Source organism: Eptesicus fuscus, chromosome 11 (genome assembly GCF_027574615.1).
Source record: "Eptesicus fuscus isolate TK198812 chromosome 11, DD_ASM_mEF_20220401, whole genome shotgun sequence".
Lineage (NCBI taxonomy): Eukaryota > Metazoa > Chordata > Mammalia > Chiroptera > Vespertilionidae > Eptesicus > Eptesicus fuscus.
In genome coordinates, this window is record NC_072483.1 from 53852354 (window position 1) to 53869541 (window position 17188).

At 42.7% G+C, this 17188-nt stretch overlaps 1 protein-coding gene across 1 annotated transcript in view; it reads right to left on the reverse strand.

The window, feature by feature from the left end:
* Window positions 1–17188, reverse strand: part of TTN (titin) — a 281117-nt gene that overhangs the window by 35026 nt on the left and 228903 nt on the right. The window contains exon 276 of the mRNA XM_054723165.1: window positions 65–17170. Coding sequence (XP_054579140.1) covers window positions 65–17170 — 17106 coding nt within the window. The remainder of the gene's footprint in view (window positions 1–64; window positions 17171–17188) is intronic.

Below are 17188 nucleotides of genomic sequence, written 5' to 3' on the forward strand. Positions count from 1 at the left end.
TGATTCACACTATTCTAGGAAAATTAATATGAATTTGAAGATTTTCTTTGTTCTTAAAACATACCTGTTATTTTTACTCCTTCCTGTGTTTCAGCTGGTGCACCAACACCAAACTCATTTTCTCCAAAGACTCTGAAGTAGTAGATCGCCCCTTCTTGTAGGTTGGTAACTTTGTAGGAGAGGCGGTTACAATTGTTGGTTACAGAGACCCACGCTTTCTTACTGGCCTCACGTTTTTCTATGTGGTAATTCTTCACTGGTGCTCCACCATCGTTTTCAGGAACATCCCAGGATACCACAGCAGACTCTTTGGTGACATCATGTACAGAAATATTTGCTGGAGGACCAGGAGAATCTAAAACTTTGACAACTAAGGTCAGTGAAGCAGCATTCAAATGATTCTGAATTGTTAATGTGTATTTTCCAGAATCATTTCGGTTGGCATTTTCAATAGTGAGTGAGGTACGAGAGTCTGTGGAATCGATATAAGCTCGAATACGGAGGTCAGTGTCTGGTTTACTCCATGAGACATTGGGTATTGGTCTTCCTCGGAAAGGCACAGTCATGGTGAATGAGGAACCAGCCTTGACAATCAAGGTCTTCCTCATTTCACTGTCAAGATCAAATACAGGTTCTTCTTCTCTTTCTTTTGCTATCTGGGGATCAGAACTATCACTGGGATCACTAGCACCCATCTTATTGACAGATCTTACTCTGAAAATATATTCGGCTCCTGTTGTTAGTCCATTTATTGTATATTCTGTGCCTCTTAAGCTCTGAATGGCAATTGTCCAGTCAGTTTCATCGGATGTTTTGTATTCTACAGTGTATCCAGTTATTGGGGCTCCACCATCAAATAAAGGCTTAACCCAGCTAATAGTTATATTTGTCTTGCCAGAGTCTACAACTTTCGGTTTGGATGGAGGAGATGGTAAGAACACTGGATCTTCTGCCCGAATTAAGGGAGATGTTTCACTTGGAAGGCTTAGGCCAGCAGCATTTTCTGCAAAAACCCTATACTCATATTCACATCCTTCCCGGAGTCCTGTTGATTTCACTCTCAAGTCATAAACTGGTTTTTTGTTTACACGCACCCATCGTAGACCATTTTTCTCTCGTCTTTCAATGATATATCCAGAGATCTCACTCCCTCCATCACTCTCAGGTCTCGACCAGCAAAGTGTCATGAACTCTTTGGTCACAGATGTAATTTCCAAAGATGTGGGAGGACTTGGGACTGTAAATGGGTCTAGTGCCTTTACAGCCACACTCTCTAGGGGCTCACCAACACCATATTTATTAACACCTGTTACTCTAAAGATGTATTCATTGCCTTTGAGTAACTTGGTGATTTTACAGGATGTTGTCTTTAACTCTCCTTCACATATTGTCCATGCAAGGCGGCTTGTTTCACGTTTTTCTACAATGTAATGGTCGATACTTGCACCGCCATCTTCTTGGGGCGGTCCCCAGGAAAGAGAGCATTTCTCAGAGGTGAGGCCATTTATCTCAATTGGTCCTGCTGGTGGGCCAGGCTTATCAAGGACTTTGCAATTAACTGCCATAGACCGAGTTCCTGCAACATTCTTCACTGTTAGTACGTACTGCCCAGTGTCTCGTCTGACACAGTCTTTCACTGTTAATGAAGTATGAAAGTCCGTTGAGACAATTTCTGTTCTTGCCCTTTCTTCAATTTCTACACCATCCTTGGTCCAGGAAACTACTGGCAGAGGTCGCCCTGCAATGTCAGCATTTATCTTAAGGACTTCTCCAGCTTTGACAACAATAACATCTCGGAACTTGACATCCATCATAATTCTTGGAGCCTCAACATCGTCTTTAACTGTAATGGGTCCAGTGGATTCAGAGGGTTCACTAACTGAGTCAGCAGCATTCCTTGCAAAAACCCGGAATTCATAACGCTGATCTTCAGTAAGTTCAGTTACTTCAAAGTATGTTTCTTGTACGTTAGTAAAATTGCACTTCAGCCACCGGCCATCTGGTAGTTCTCTACGTTCAATAATGTATCCTGTGATCTTAGCTCCACCATCATAACGTGGTTTAGACCATTTAAGTGACACTGATTTTCTTGTGATATTTGTGACTTCAGGTTGTCCAGGAGGGTCACAGGGATCTCGTGCAGGGACTGGTTCACAGGCTTTACTGCATTTGCCGATTCCGGCAATATTCACAGCATATACACGGTACTCATACATCAGTCCTTCATCAAGGCCGGAGACTTTCATTTGAGTATTGGGGATGAGAATTTTATTTGCTTTTGACCAAAGAATGCTGCTTCTTTCTTTATACTCAAGGTGATATCCAATTACTTGACTTCCTCCATCATTAACTGGTATTTGCCAGCTGACCAGCATGGTAGATTTTGTGGCATGCACAACTTTAGGTGTACCAGGAGGCCCTGGGGGACTGAATGGATACTCTGCAACAACAGCTGAAGATTCACTGTAGGAGCTCTTTCCATAGCGGTTTTCTGCACAAACACGGAACTGATACTCACTCCCTGTTGTCAGACGCACTACTTTAATGGATGTTCTTGCAACTGCTTGTGAAATTACATGCCATGTTGTGGAAGTAGTTTCTCTCTTTTCAACAATATAATTGCTAATTTGGCAGCCACCATCATATTCTGGAGGATTCCAAGAAATAGTTATATTGTCACAGCTAACCTCATCAATCTGTATAGGTCCTGGAGGTCCTGGTTTGTCAAGGACAATTACTGTAATAGGAACTGTTATGGACCCAGCACTGTTTGAAACACATAATTCGTAAGTTCCAACATCTTCCCTTGAAGCTTCCTTAATAGACAGTGATGTTACAGTCTTTGAAGAAGTAACATTGACTCTGGTTGTCTCCTTAAGAATCTGGCCATCTTTTTTCCAGCTTATCGTAGCTTGAGGTCTTCCTTTGAATGGAATATCAATCTTAAGCTGGTCTCTAGCTTTTACATTGAACGTATTGAAAGGAAGCTCAACTGAAGGCTCTATTTCAATATCCCTTGCAATTACTGGCACTCCGAGTTGTCTTGGATCACTTCTTCCTTTTTCATTAACTGCAGCTACCCTGAAGACATACTCTTCTCCTGTAGTTAGGCCAGATACAGTTGCTTCTAGAGTCTTAACTTGTGTGCAAGTGCTCCATTTCTCACTCCCTTTAGTCTGCATTTCAACTACATAACCAGTAATTTTGCTGCCACCGTCACTTTCTGGTTTTTCCCACTTAATTGTAGCTGTGTTACGAGTCACATCAACAAGAGTTACTCTTCCAGGTGGGAGGGGTGGTTCAGATGCTTTGATGGGCTCAGTTGTTTCAGCTGGCAAACCAATCCCATATTCATTGGATGCCAAGACTCGGAAGTAGTAAGAACATCCTTCTTGTAGATTTTCAATTTTAAAAGTGTTCTTAGTGCAATTGTTTGTCACAGTAGCATATGCTTTCCTTGTAGCTTCTCGTTTTTCGACGATGTAGTTTGTAATCTTAGCTCCTCCATCAATAAGTGGTGGTTCCCAAGACAATGTCACCGAGTCTTTCTTCACTTCTCTTACAGTCAAATTCTCCGGGGCACTTGGTGAGTCAAGAACTCTGACATTAACAAAAGCCGTTTTGGAGCCACTGTTATTTTCTAGTGTCAGATTATACCGGCCACTGTCAAATCTGGTAACATTATCAATGACCAACATTGTATATGAGCTGGTCACCTCAATCTGGGCCCTCTCAGTGAGAATGGCATCAGCCTTTTCCCATTTAACTTCAGGTTCCGGTCGACCTTTGATAGTGACAAATAAGCGTAAAGTAGTACTTGCACGGAGAATGACCACCTTTCTGAGATCAGCATCAAGTTCTATTTCTGGTGGCTCTAGCCGATCTTGAGCAACGACCGAACCAGGTATAGTTGCAGGTTCACCTACACCTTCAGAATTGATGGCACAAATACGGAAATTATATTCAGTATTTTCTTTAAGCTCAGTCACTGTGAACTGCTTTCCTTGTAATCCTGTTGGTGGAGTGCAAGTTGTCCATTCATCAGCAGTGGCTTCTTTGACTTCAATAACATAGCCCTTAACAGGTGCACCACCATCGTAAATTGGCTTATTCCATGCCAGGGAGACAGAGGACCTGGAAGTGTCTGTCACTTTTGGATTACTTGGTGGACCTGGTGGGTACAAAGCATCACATGCACGATAGAAAACAGATGGCTCACTAGGTTCACCCACACCAGCTGCATTTTCAGCAGCAACTCTGAATTCATAGGAATGACCTTCGGTGAGGCCAGTTACCCTCATTCGGAGGTCTGTTAGTGTTTTCTTGTTACACTTGATCCATCTGATGCCTTCCTTATCTCGTTTTTCAAGAATATAACCCTCAATTTCAGCACCTCCGTCATCCACTGGGCGTGTCCATGTTACCACCATAGAATCTTTGGTGATTGCTGAGACTTCAGGTGGTGAAGGAGGACCTGGTGGCTTATAAGGATTACAGGCTATGACAGGCTCAGATTCCAAGGGCTCTCCAATGCCATACTTATTAACAGCCATGACACGGAAAATGTACTCATTACCAGGAAGAAGTTTAGTGACTTTGTAGTTAAGGGCCTGTACCTCAGTTGAAACCTGGGTCCAGGAAAGCCTGCTTGTCTCTCTCTTTTCAATGATGTAATGTGAAATATTAGCACCGCCGTCTTGTAAAGGTGGATTCCATGCCAGGTAACATTTTTCAGCAGTAACCCCAGAAACTTTGAGAGGCCCTTCAGGAGGCCCTGGCCTGTCAAGTACCTTTACAGTGATTGGTATAGACTTTGTACCGCCTACATTGCTCAGTTTCAGAATGTATTGTCCTCCATCAGTACGTATGCAGTCTTTGACAACAAGAGTTGTTTTCTGAATAGTAGATTTGATTTCCATTCTAGCAGCTGTTTCTTCAATCTCTTTTCCATCTTTTAACCAAACAACATCAGGTATAGGTTTGCCGCGGATATCAGCTTCAAGGACAAAAGTCTCTCCTGCGTGAACAATGATGACATCTCTATATTTTGGATCCAGTGAGGCGTTTGGTGCATCAATTTCATCTCTTGCAGTAATGGCACCCGTGCTTTCAGATGGTTCACTAAAGTTGCCAGCTGCATTTCTTGCAATTACTCTAAATTCATATCTTTGGTCTTCCACAAGTCCACTCACTGTAAATTCAGTCTCTAATACATTGGTAAAGCTGGCTTTCATCCAACGGCCATCAGGTAGGTCTTTCTTTTCCACAATGTAACCTGTTATTTTGCTACCACCATCGTAGGCAGGTTTCTTCCATGTTAGTGTGACACTGTTTCTTGTAATAACAATGGCTTCAGGGCGACCAGGTGGGTCACATGGATCACGAGCAACAAAACATTCGGACACTTTGCTAGGCTTACCGATGCCAACAATATTTTCAGCAGAAACTTTGAACTCATACTCAAGGCCTTCATCAAGCCCCGTTGTTTTGAATTTGGTATCTTGAATGGGACTCTTATTTAATTTGATCCATAAAATGCTGTTCTTTTCTTTCTGTTCAAGATGATAGCCAATAACTTTGCTACCTCCATCATTAACTGGCTCATGCCACTGAACAAGCATTTGATCTTTTGAGATTGATGTCACAAAAGGAGTTCCAGGTGGTCCAGGTACTTTAAATGGATATTGTACAACAACTGGTTTAGAATCCAGAGAGGTGCTTTTTCCATACCTGTTTTCAGCAAAAATTCTAAACTGGTATTCTGTGCCTGTTTTCAGTTTGCTTATTTTAATTGTTGTTCTTGCAACTGTTGCTGATACCATCTGCCAAGTGGTAGTGGTTGTATCGCGCTTTTCTACAATGTAGTTGCTTATTTGGCAGCCACCAGTATAGGCTGGAGGTTCCCAAGAGATGACCACAAAGTCTGCACTAACTTCATCAAACCGAACTGGTCCAACTGGAGGTCCAGGCTTTTCCAAAACGATAATGCTGAGATTTTCTGTTGCCTCACCTGCACTATTTGTTGCTGTTATGGTGTATTTTCCAAAGTCATCTTTGTTACTTTCTTTAATGTGCAAAATAGTGGAAGTAGCTGTTTCCTCAATATTTACTCTTGTTGTCTGTTTAAGAGTATCACCATCTTTGATCCATGATATTTTAGGTCTTGGTCGGCCAATAACTGGAATTTCGACTTTAAGATCTTCTCCAGCTTGGACAGTATATGTGTTAAATGGCAACTTAAGACTAGGCTGTATAGTCAAGTCCTTGGCTATGACCGGAACACCAAGCACTCTTGGATCACTTTTTCCCTTCTCATTGTAAGCCTTGACACGGAACTGATACTCTTGTCCAGAACTCAAACCAGTAACAACTGCATTACAGACTTTGGATTCAGCCACAACACTCCATTTTTCAGTTCCCTTGGGCTGCATTTCAACAACATACCCCAGGATTCTGCTACCACCATCATGTTCAGGTTTCTCCCACATAAGCGACGCACTGGTTTGTGACACATCAGTGAGTGTAACCTTTCCTGGTGGGGAAGGAGGTTCAGCAGCTTTCACAGCATCAACAGTTTCTACTGGAACACCAACTCCAAATTCATTTTCAGCCATAACTCTAAAGTAATAAATGGATCCTTCTGTAAGATTCTCAACTTTAAAGCTTGTTTTGTTGCATTTATTGCTCACATTAGCATACGCTTTTCTGGTTGACTCACGTTTGTCGATAACATAGTTCTTGATCTTTGCACCTCCATCAATGATGGGTGGTTCCCACACCAGGATGACAGAGTCTTTTTTCACTTCTTTGACTGTCAAATTCTGTGGTGGTCCTGGGGTATCCAGAACTTTCACAGTCACAAAAGCAGATTTAGATCCACTGCTGTTTTCCAGCTTAAGAATATATTTCCCAGCATCATTTCTATCACAGTTATCTATTGATAGATGGGTATAGTTTTCTCCCTTTTCAATTTGAACCTTATCTGTGAATTCACCTTCCTCTCGAGACCAAGTGATCTCAGGTGTTGGACGGCCTTTGAATGGGATGTGAATTCTGGCAGATCCACCAGCTCTTACAACAATCCCTTTCCTCAATTCAGAATCAAGGTCAAGTTCAGGTGCTTCAAGTTTATCTTCTGGTTTCACAGTACCAGGAACTGATGTAGCCTCACCTAAGCCAACTTTATTGAGGGCACAGACTCGTATTTTATACTCTTGGTGTTCAATGAGTTTTGAAATTTCAAATCGAGTGACTTTCAGGCCAGTTGGTGGAGTAACTATTTGCCATTCCTCTTCGTCTGCTTTACAGATTTCTACTACATATCCCAGGATCTCACTGCCACCGTCATAGATGGGTTTACCCCAGGCAACTGTAATTGAATTTTTAGTGGTGTCTACAGCGTGTGCATTGGTGGGCGGGCCAGGTTTAAAAACAGGATCGCAAGCCTTATAATAAACTGTCGCTGGACTTGGTTCTCCAACCCCAGCAGCATTTTCTGCAGAGACTCGGAATTCATACTCATGATCTTCTGTTAATCCCGTCACTCTTAGACGCAAATCCGTAATACGGCGTTTATTACATTTTATCCACCTAATGCCACTTCTGTCTCTTTTCTCTACAATGTAACCTATAATCTCACTTCCACCATCACTATCTGGACGGTTCCAACAGACAGTCATGGAGTCCTTGGCAATGTTCGTGACTTCCAGGCTTTTTGGTGGTCCAGGGAGCACAAACGGATTTTTCATGAGTACCGGTGCAGATTCCAAAGGCTCTCCAACACCATATTTGTTGACAGCCATTATACGGAAAATATATTCATTTCCTTCTAAGAGTTTGGTTACTTTCAGAGAGTTGGTCACAACTTGGGAAGCCACCACAGTCCAGGCAAGTCGACTCGTTTCTCTCTTTTCAACAACATAGTGAGAAATGTCACTGCCACCATCTTGCAGTGGTGGAGACCAGGTTAAAGTGCATTTTTCAGCGGTGACTCCAGTAACCTGAACTGGTCCTTCTGGAGGTCCCGGTCTATCTAACACTTTCACATTTACCGGGAATGACTTAGAACCTGCAACATTGGAGGCTCTTAAAATATACTGTCCACCATCAATTCTAATGGCATCCTTTATAATAAGTAAAGCCTTGAAATCTGTGTTTTTTATTTCACATCTAGCAGATTCTTCAACTTCTTTATCTCCCCTTAACCACTCAATGGTAGGCAGGGGCTTTCCATGGACATCAGCCTCAAGCCTGAATGTTTCTCCAGCATTCACCACAATTGTGTCTCTGAATTTTGGGTCCATTGAAATTCGTGGGAGTTCAACCTCATCCTTGGCAGTTATTGGTCCGGTACTGTCAGAGGGTTTACTTACTGTACCAGCTGCATTCTTTGCAATGACTCTGAATTCATATCTTTGATCTTCAGTAAGACCTGACACAGTAAATTGAGTTTCAATGACATTTGTGAAACTAGCTTTCATCCAACGACCCTCAGGCAAATCACGTTTTTCTACGATGTAACCTGTAATCACACTTCCACCATCATATACGGGTTTGGTCCATTGTAAAGTGATCTCATTTCTTTTAACAATTATTGCTTCTGGGGTTCCTGGTGGGTCACAGGGATCTCTCGCTACATAGCATTCAGAATTCTTGCTTGCTTTGCCTACACCAACAATATTTTCAGCATAAACTCTGAATTCATATTCAATGCCTTCTTCAAGATTGACTGCTTTAAACTGGGTGTCATGAATAATAGTTTTGTTGACTTTTGTCCACAAAATACTATTTCTTTCCTTTCTTTCAAGGTGGTAACCTATAACTGGGCTTCCGCCATTATTAATTGGTTCATGCCACTGTACAACCATGGAATCTTTGGAAATGGCTGTGACAAATGGTGTGCCTGGAGGGCCAGGTTCTTTGTAGGGATATTGAGCTACAATTGGACTAGAGTCCAAAGCAAAGCTTTGTCCATATCTGTTTTCAGCAAATATTCTGAATTGGTATTCCGTACCAGTTTTCAGTTTGGTTACTTTGAGTGTAGTTCTGGCAACAGTAGCAGAAACAACTTCCCATACTGTGGTGGTTGTATCTCTTTTCTGAACAATGTAGTTGGTTATCTGGCAACCCCCGGTATATAATGGAGGTTCCCAAGATAATGTAATACTTTCAGCACTGACTTCATCAAATTTAACAGGTCCTTTTGGAGGATCAGGTTTATCTAGAGTTATAATTTCAATGGATGCTGTTTTCTGACCAACAATATTAGCAACTGTGATTCCATACTGTCCACCATCATCCTTATGAGTTTCTTTAATACTGAGTACAGTGAGGTCAAGTGAATCTGTAACATTGATTCTTGTAGTCTGCTTCAGTGGAGCACCGTCTTTCGTCCATGTAATGGTTGGCTTAGGACGTCCAGAAATTGGCACTTCTATTTTCAAATCTTGTCCAACCTGTACACTATAATTATTGAATGCAGGTCTTACATCTGGCTCAATGACCAGATCTTTGGCAACTATTGGAACTGCAAGGGACCTAGGGTCACTTCTCCCCTTTTCATTTACAGCAACAACTCTAAAAAGATATTCTTCTCCCTGAGTTAGGTTGGTAATTACTGCTTCAAGGGACTTGACTCGTGCACACTCTGACCATTTCTCACTGTGTTTAGCTTGCATTTCCACAATATACTGAATTATTTTACTGCCACCATCATGTTCAGGCTTTGTCCAACTCAAGGAGACACTGTTTCTGGTGACATCATCCACAGTTATTTTTCCTGGAGGTTGTGGGACTTCTGCAACCTTAATTGGATCAGCAGTGCGGGCAGGAAGGCCAATGCCATACTCATTTTCAGCTGTGACTCTAAAGTAATAACTGCAACCTTCTTGGAGCTGATCAATTTTCCAAGAATTCTTATGGCAATTTGTTACAACTGCAGCATATGATTTTCTTGTGGCTTCGCGTTTCTCAACAATGTAATTTTTTATTTTGGAGCCACCATCCAGCAAAGGAGGTTCCCATGTAATTGATACTGAGTCTTTTGTGATTTCTGTGACTTTCAGGTTAACAGGTGGACTTGGTGTGTCTAGGACTCTCACAGTAACAAAGGCAGACTTTGTTCCACTGCTGTTTTCTAAGGTGAGTGTATATTTCCCACTATCATATCGGTTGACATTGTCAAGAACAAGGGAGGTGAAACTGCTAGTGACATCAATTATAGCTGCATCTCGGATTTCACCATCCATTTTCCCCCATTTCACTTCTGGTGTAGGACGACCTTTAATAGGAACAAATAACCTTAAGGAGCCACCTGCCCTTATATTTATAATTTTCCTTAGTTCTAGGTCAAGATCAATGTCTGGTGCTTCCAATTTTTCTTCCACTAGAATAGGTCCAGGGACATCAGCATGTTCTCCAACTCCAGCTTTATTAACAGCACAGATGCGGAAGTTGTACTCATGCTTTTCCAACAGCTTCTCTACTTCTAAGTTTGTTTTATTGATTCCAGTTGGTGGAGTGCACATTGTCCATTCACCAACACTCACATCACATTGTTCAACAATGTAACCTTGAATTTCACAGCCACCATCATATATTGGTTTGCTCCAAGAAAGGAAGACAGAAGATCTGGTAATATCTGTGACTTTTGGGTTGTTTGGGGGTCCTGGTTTATAAATGGGATCACAAGCCTTTTGGTAAGCGGAAGGTGGGCTTGGTTCACTAAGTCCAGCAGCATTCTCAGCTGACACTCTGAATTCATAACTGTGATTTTCTATGAGTCCAGTTACCCTCAAGCGCAACTCCCCAATCAAACGTTTGTGGCATCTTGTCCATCGAATGCCCTCTTTATCTCGTTTTTCAAGAACATATCCAAGAATTTCACTGCCACCATCAGAAGCTGGCCTTTCCCATACAACAATCATTGAGTCCTTGGTCACTGCCGTGATTTCTGGAGCCTTTGGTGCATCTGGTACTACAAATGGATTCTTAGCAATTACTGGCTCAGATTCAAGAGGTTCACCAACACCATATTTGTTTACAGCCATTATACGAAACATATATTCATTGCCTTCAAGAAGCTTAGTCACCTTGCAGCTGAGAGTTTGCACATTGGCATCAACCACAGTCCAAACTAAGCGGCTGGTTTCTCTCCTTTCCACAATATAATTTATGATATCACTCCCACCATCCTGTAGTGGGGGTTTCCAAGCCACTGTGCATTTTTCTGCTGTAACTCCTGTTATAACAACAGGTCCTTCAGGTGGCCCTGGTTTATCAAGAACTTTGACATTTACAGTAACCGATCTCTCGCCTGCAACATTTTTGGCCGTCAGTATGTAATTTCCACTGTCAACACGTACTGCATCCTTTACACTGAGACTGGTGGCAAAGTCAGTGCTCTTTATTTCTAATCGAGTTGTATTTGATAGCTCCTGATCACCTTTTATCCATTGAATAGTTGGTATTGGTTTGCCACGAACATCTGCATCAATCTTGAAGAATTCACCAGCATGGACCACAATTGTTTCTTTGTATTTGGGATCCATACTTATTCGTGGTGGATCTACCTCATCTCTTGCTGTTATTGCTCCTGTGCTTTCTGATGGCTCGCTCAACACTCCTGCAGCATTTCGAGCTATAACCCGGAACTCATACCTATGATCTTCAACTAGGCCAGTTACTTCAAATTGAGTGTCAATGACATTTGTAAAACTAGCTTTCATCCAACGGCCCTCAGGTAGTTCTTTCTTCTCAACAATATAACCAGTGATCTTGCTTCCGCCATCATAGGTGGGTTTCTTCCACTGAAGAGTCACAGAATTCCGCGTGACAATGATGGCCTCTGGCCGCCCTGGTGGATCACATGGGTCACGAGCTACGTAGCATTCTGACACTTTGCTTGGCTTGCCAATGCCCACAATGTTCTCTGCACAGACTCTAAATTCATATTCAATGCCTTCCTCAAGGCCAGTTGTTTTAAACTTGGTTTGAGGAATAGGCGTTTTATTCAACTTAACCCAGAGGATGCTATTTCTTTCCTTGCGTTCTAGATGATAGCCAATGACTTTGCTACCTCCATCATTGACTGGCTCGTTCCATCGTACTTCCATGCTGTCCTTGGAGGAGAGCGTTACAAATGGTGTGCCAGGAGGACCAGGAACTTTGAATGGATACTGGGCTACAATAGGCTCTGAATTGAGGTAGGTGCTCTTTCCATATCTGTTTTCAGCTGCAATCCTAAACTGATATTCACATCCAGTCTTTAATCTGCAAGCTTTTATTGTTGTCCTTGCAACAGTAGCTGACACAATTTGCCAGGTGGTTGTGGAAGTGTCCCGTTTTTCTACAATGTAATTATTGATAGAACTTCCACCATCATATTTAGGTGGGCCCCAGGAAAGAGTAATACTATCAGCCGTCACTTCATCTATTTTAACTGGTCCGGTTGGAGGCCCTGGTTTGTCGAGAACAACAATATTAAGAATTTCAGTGGCTTCACCAGCTGAGTTTGTCAGTTTAACCGTGTAATGTCCAACATCTTCTCGGCAGGCTTCCTTTATTGTCAATAATGAATTATTTTCTGTGCTCTCTGCATTTACTCTAGTTGTCTGCTTCAGTGGCACCTCATCTTTAAGCCAGGTTACAGCTGGTGGAGGACGTCCAATGAATGGAACATCAACTTTTAGGTCTTCACCTGCCAGTACAGTGAAAGTATTGAAGAGGAGTTTGAAGGCTGGTGGAATGACAAGATCTTTGGCAATTACTGGCACACTCAGTTGTCTAGGATCACTGATGCCCTTTTCATTCTGAGCTGAAACACGGAAAGAGTATTCTTCACCCTGAATTAATCCAGTTATAGTGGCTTCAGTGACTTTGACCGTGGCACACGTGACCCATTTGTCACTGCCTTTGCTCTGCATCTCTACAATATAGCCTAGAATTCGGCTGCCTCCATCATGTTCTGGTTTCTCCCAAGAAAGCGACACGCTGTTTCTTGTGACATCCACCAAAGTTATTTTGCCTGGAGGAAGAGGTCGTTCTGATGCTTTCACAGATTCTGCAGTTTCGGCAGGCAGTCCGATGCCATATTCATTTTCAGCAAGAACCCTAAAATAGTAACTGCAGCCTTCTTGAAGCTGGTCTACCTTCCAGGAAGTCTTGTGGCAATTTGTTGCAACAGTTGAATATGCTTTTCTTGTTGATTCCCGCTTTTCAACAATGTAGTTCTTTATTTTTGAACCTCCATCAATGAGAGGAGGCTCCCATGTTAACGTGACAGATGTCTTAGTGACCTCCTTTACCTTCAGATCCTGTGGAGGGCCTGGTGTATCCAGTACTCTAACATTGACAAATGCAGATTTGCTGCCTGAGCTGTTTTCTAAGGTTAGTATGTATTTGCCACTGTCGAATCTGTTTACATTTCCAACAATAAGCAGGGTGTAAGAGCTTGTGGAATCAATGCTAGCTTTATCCAAAGATTCTCCATGTTCCCGGCTCCACTTCACCTCAGGCGCAGGCCTGCCTTTGATTGTAACAAAAAGTCTCAGGGTACAACAAGCTCTTATAGTAACAACTTTGCGCAGGTCAGCATCCAGTTCAATCTCTGGAGGCAGCAACCTGTCTTCAGCCTTTGGAGTTCCAGGAACAAGTGCAGGTTCTCCAATTCCTTCAGAATTCATGGCATAGATTCGGATTTTATACTCCTGATTCTCTATGAGATTGGTGATGGTGTAAGAAGTTGCCTTGAGTCCAGCTGGTGGAGTGACAATCTGCCATTCATCTTCCTCTGGAAGGGCAATCTCCACCATATACCCGGTGATTTCTGAGCCGCCATCATAGATGGGTTTATTCCAAGCAATTGAAATGGATGATCTGCTTGAATCTAGAACACGTGGGTTACCTGGTGGGCCAGGTTTAAACACAGCATCACAAGCCTTATAAAATGGACTGGTAGAGCTTGGTGCACTAATTCCAGCAGCATTCTCAGCCATAATCCTGAACTCATATTCATGTCCTTCTGTCAGTCCAGACACTTTAAATCTTAAATCAGTAACAGTTTTTTTGTTGCATTTCACCCAGCGTTGCCCAGCTTTATCACGCCGTTCCACAATATAGTTTATGATTTCACTTCCGCCATCAGAATCAGGATGTCCCCAGCAGACAACCATTGAATCTTTAGTAATAGTTGTGACTTCAGGGTTTTTGGGTGGATCAGGGGGTCCATAAGGATCCACTGCAAGCACAGGTTCTGATTCCAGTGGCTCTCCGACTCCATATTTATTTACTGCCATAACGCGGAAGATGTATTCATTGCCTTTCAAAAGTTTAGTAACCTTTAGTTTTGTTACTTGAACTTCTGCGGCTACATTTGTCCATGCCAATCTGCTGGTTTCACGTTTCTGAACCACATAATGATCAATTTTGGCACCTCCATCATCCAGGGGAGGCAACCAGGACAATACACATTTTTCTGATGTCACATCGGATACAACTAAAGGTCCTTCCGGTGGGCCTGGTCTATCAAGAACTTTGACATTGAAAATATGTTTGGCAAAACCCCCAGGATTAGTTGCTGTAAGGGTATAGGCACCACCATCCCTTCTTGATGAATCCTTGTTTACCAGATTAGTAGAGAAATCTGCAATTTTTATTTCTAATTTCCCTGTGCCTTCCAGCTCCTTTCCATCTTTGGTCCATTCCATTGTTGGAGGAGGGCGACCTGAAACATCAGCTTCCAGCTTGAATGCTTCACCTGCTTTCAGTATAATTGTGTCCTTAAATCTAATATCCACCATGATCCTTGGTGCTTCAATGTCATCCCTGCACGTGATAGCATCTGATGGCTCAGATGGTGGACTAATAGCACCTGCAGCATTTTTGGCAATCACGCGGAATTCATATGCAGCATCTTCTGTTAGGCCACTGACTGTAAATTCATTCTCCAAAATGTTGCTGAAGTTGGCCTTCAGCCACCGTCCATTAGGAAGGTCTCTCTTTTCAACTATATAACTAGTAATTTTAAAGCCTCCAGTATATTCAGGCTTAGCCCATTTAAGTGTCACGGTGTGTCTAGTAATATTAAGAGGAACTGGTTTCCCAGGTGGGTCGATGGGATCCAAAGCAAGCGTGGGTTCAGATGGCTTGCTCGGCTTGCTTTTGCCTGCCATGTTTTCTGCGATCACTCGGAACTCATAAGCAATACCATCTGTAAGTCCAGTTGATTTGAAAATGTTGCCTGGTACTAATGCTTTGCTCACGGTCTGCCAGAGTATACCATTTCGTTCTTTTCTTTCAATGTGGTATCCTAAAATGGGGCTTCCACCATCAGAGAGAGGTTCATGCCAGCTAATTGTCATTGAGTCCTTGGTAACTGCAGTTACCTGAGGGGTACCAGGAGGCCCAGGAACCTTAAATGGATAATTGGCAACTACTGATGCGGATGTGATGCCTGGTCCAACTCCATATCTATTTTGAGCTTTTACCCGGAATTGATATTCCACTCCGGTAGTAAGGCGGGTGGCTTTATAGGTAGTGCGTATAACAGTGCTTGCTAATTCAGTCCATGTAGTACTGTCAGTCTGTCGTATTTCTACTACATAGTTGCTTATTGGTACACCTCCATCGTTCTCAGGTGGGTCCCAAGAGAAGGTTACAAAATCAGATGAAACTTCATCGAATTTGATTGGTCCAGTCGGTGGTCCTGGAATATCATGGACTTGAATGGTGATGACATCACCAACCTCTCCTACAATGTTCCTTGCAGTTAATGGATAGGGCCCACTATCACTTCTTACACACTCGTTGATATTTAAGATGGTTGACGTTGCTGTATTTTCAAAATTAACTCTCTGTGTCTGTTTAAGAATCTGGTCTCCTTTTTTCCATGTCACTGTGGGCTTTGGTCGACCAAGCACTGGGATTTCTACTTTGATGTTGTCACCAGCTCTGGCAATGACTAATTTCTGATAAATGCCACGGAGATCCAATTCTGGGAGCATTGTCTGCTCCTTGACAATGACAGGTCTGCTTTCTCTAGGGGCACTTCGCCCTGCACTGTTCACTGCCATCACTTGGAAGGTGTACTCTTCCCCTTCAGTGAGATTCTTCACCACACATTCTAACCCTTTCACGGTTGTAATGTGGGTCCACTGGTCAGAGCCTTTTCTCTGGGCTTCAATCACGTAGCCAGTGATCTTACTGCCACCATCGTGTTTTGGTTTGGGCCATGCCAGGCTGACCGTGCTCTTGGTTATGTCCATGATGTTCAGACTTTCTGGGGGTAAAGGTGCTTCGGAGGCTTTCACAGGTTCTGTTGTTTCTGTTGGGACACCAATTCCGTATTCATTCTCTGCCATCACTCTGAAGAAGTATTCACACCCTTCGGTCAAGCCGGTAACTTTATATGTGCATTTATGGCACTTAGTGGAGACTGTGGTGTAAGATTTTCTTGTTGCTTCTCGTTTCTCCACAATATAGTTTGTTATACGTGAGCCCCCATCTACCAGAGGGAGGTCCCAGTGCAGGGTGACACTGTCCTTTGTGATGTCAGTAGGCCTCAGGTTAAGGACGGGTCCTGGTGTATCCAAGACTCTGACGTTGACAAAGCCACTTTTCTTCCCAGCAGGATTTTCGATAGTCATCACAAATTTACCGGTGTCATATCTGTTACATTCTGGGATAATCAGAAGAGTGAATGATTCTGTGTTTTCAATGTTTGCTCGGGTTTTAAGGTTGATATCATCTTTGGTCCATGTCACTTCAGGAGCAGGGCGACCTTTGATTGGCACAAATATTCTAATACTGAGTCCTGCTCTAACAACAAGGGTTCTTCGAAGCTCAGCATCTAGTTCGAAATCAGGAGCCATTTCCCTTTCCACAATTTCTACATCTGGAACCAGTGCTGGCTCCCCAACACCTGCATCATTGATGGCACTGATTCTAAAATTGTATTTTTCTTTAGTCTGAAGATCAGGGACAACAAACTCAGTGATTCTGAGGGCAGTTCCTGTGGTATCTTTTATCCAGGCCTCCTCTCCTACTTTTTGATGCTCTACAATATAGCCAGTGATTTCAAGTCCACCATCATAATGAGGCTTGCCCCATGCTAAAGAAGCAGATTTCTTCGTAGTATCAGTGACACGTGCATTTGAAGGTGGTCCTGGAGGATCTGAAAGGAAACCAAGAC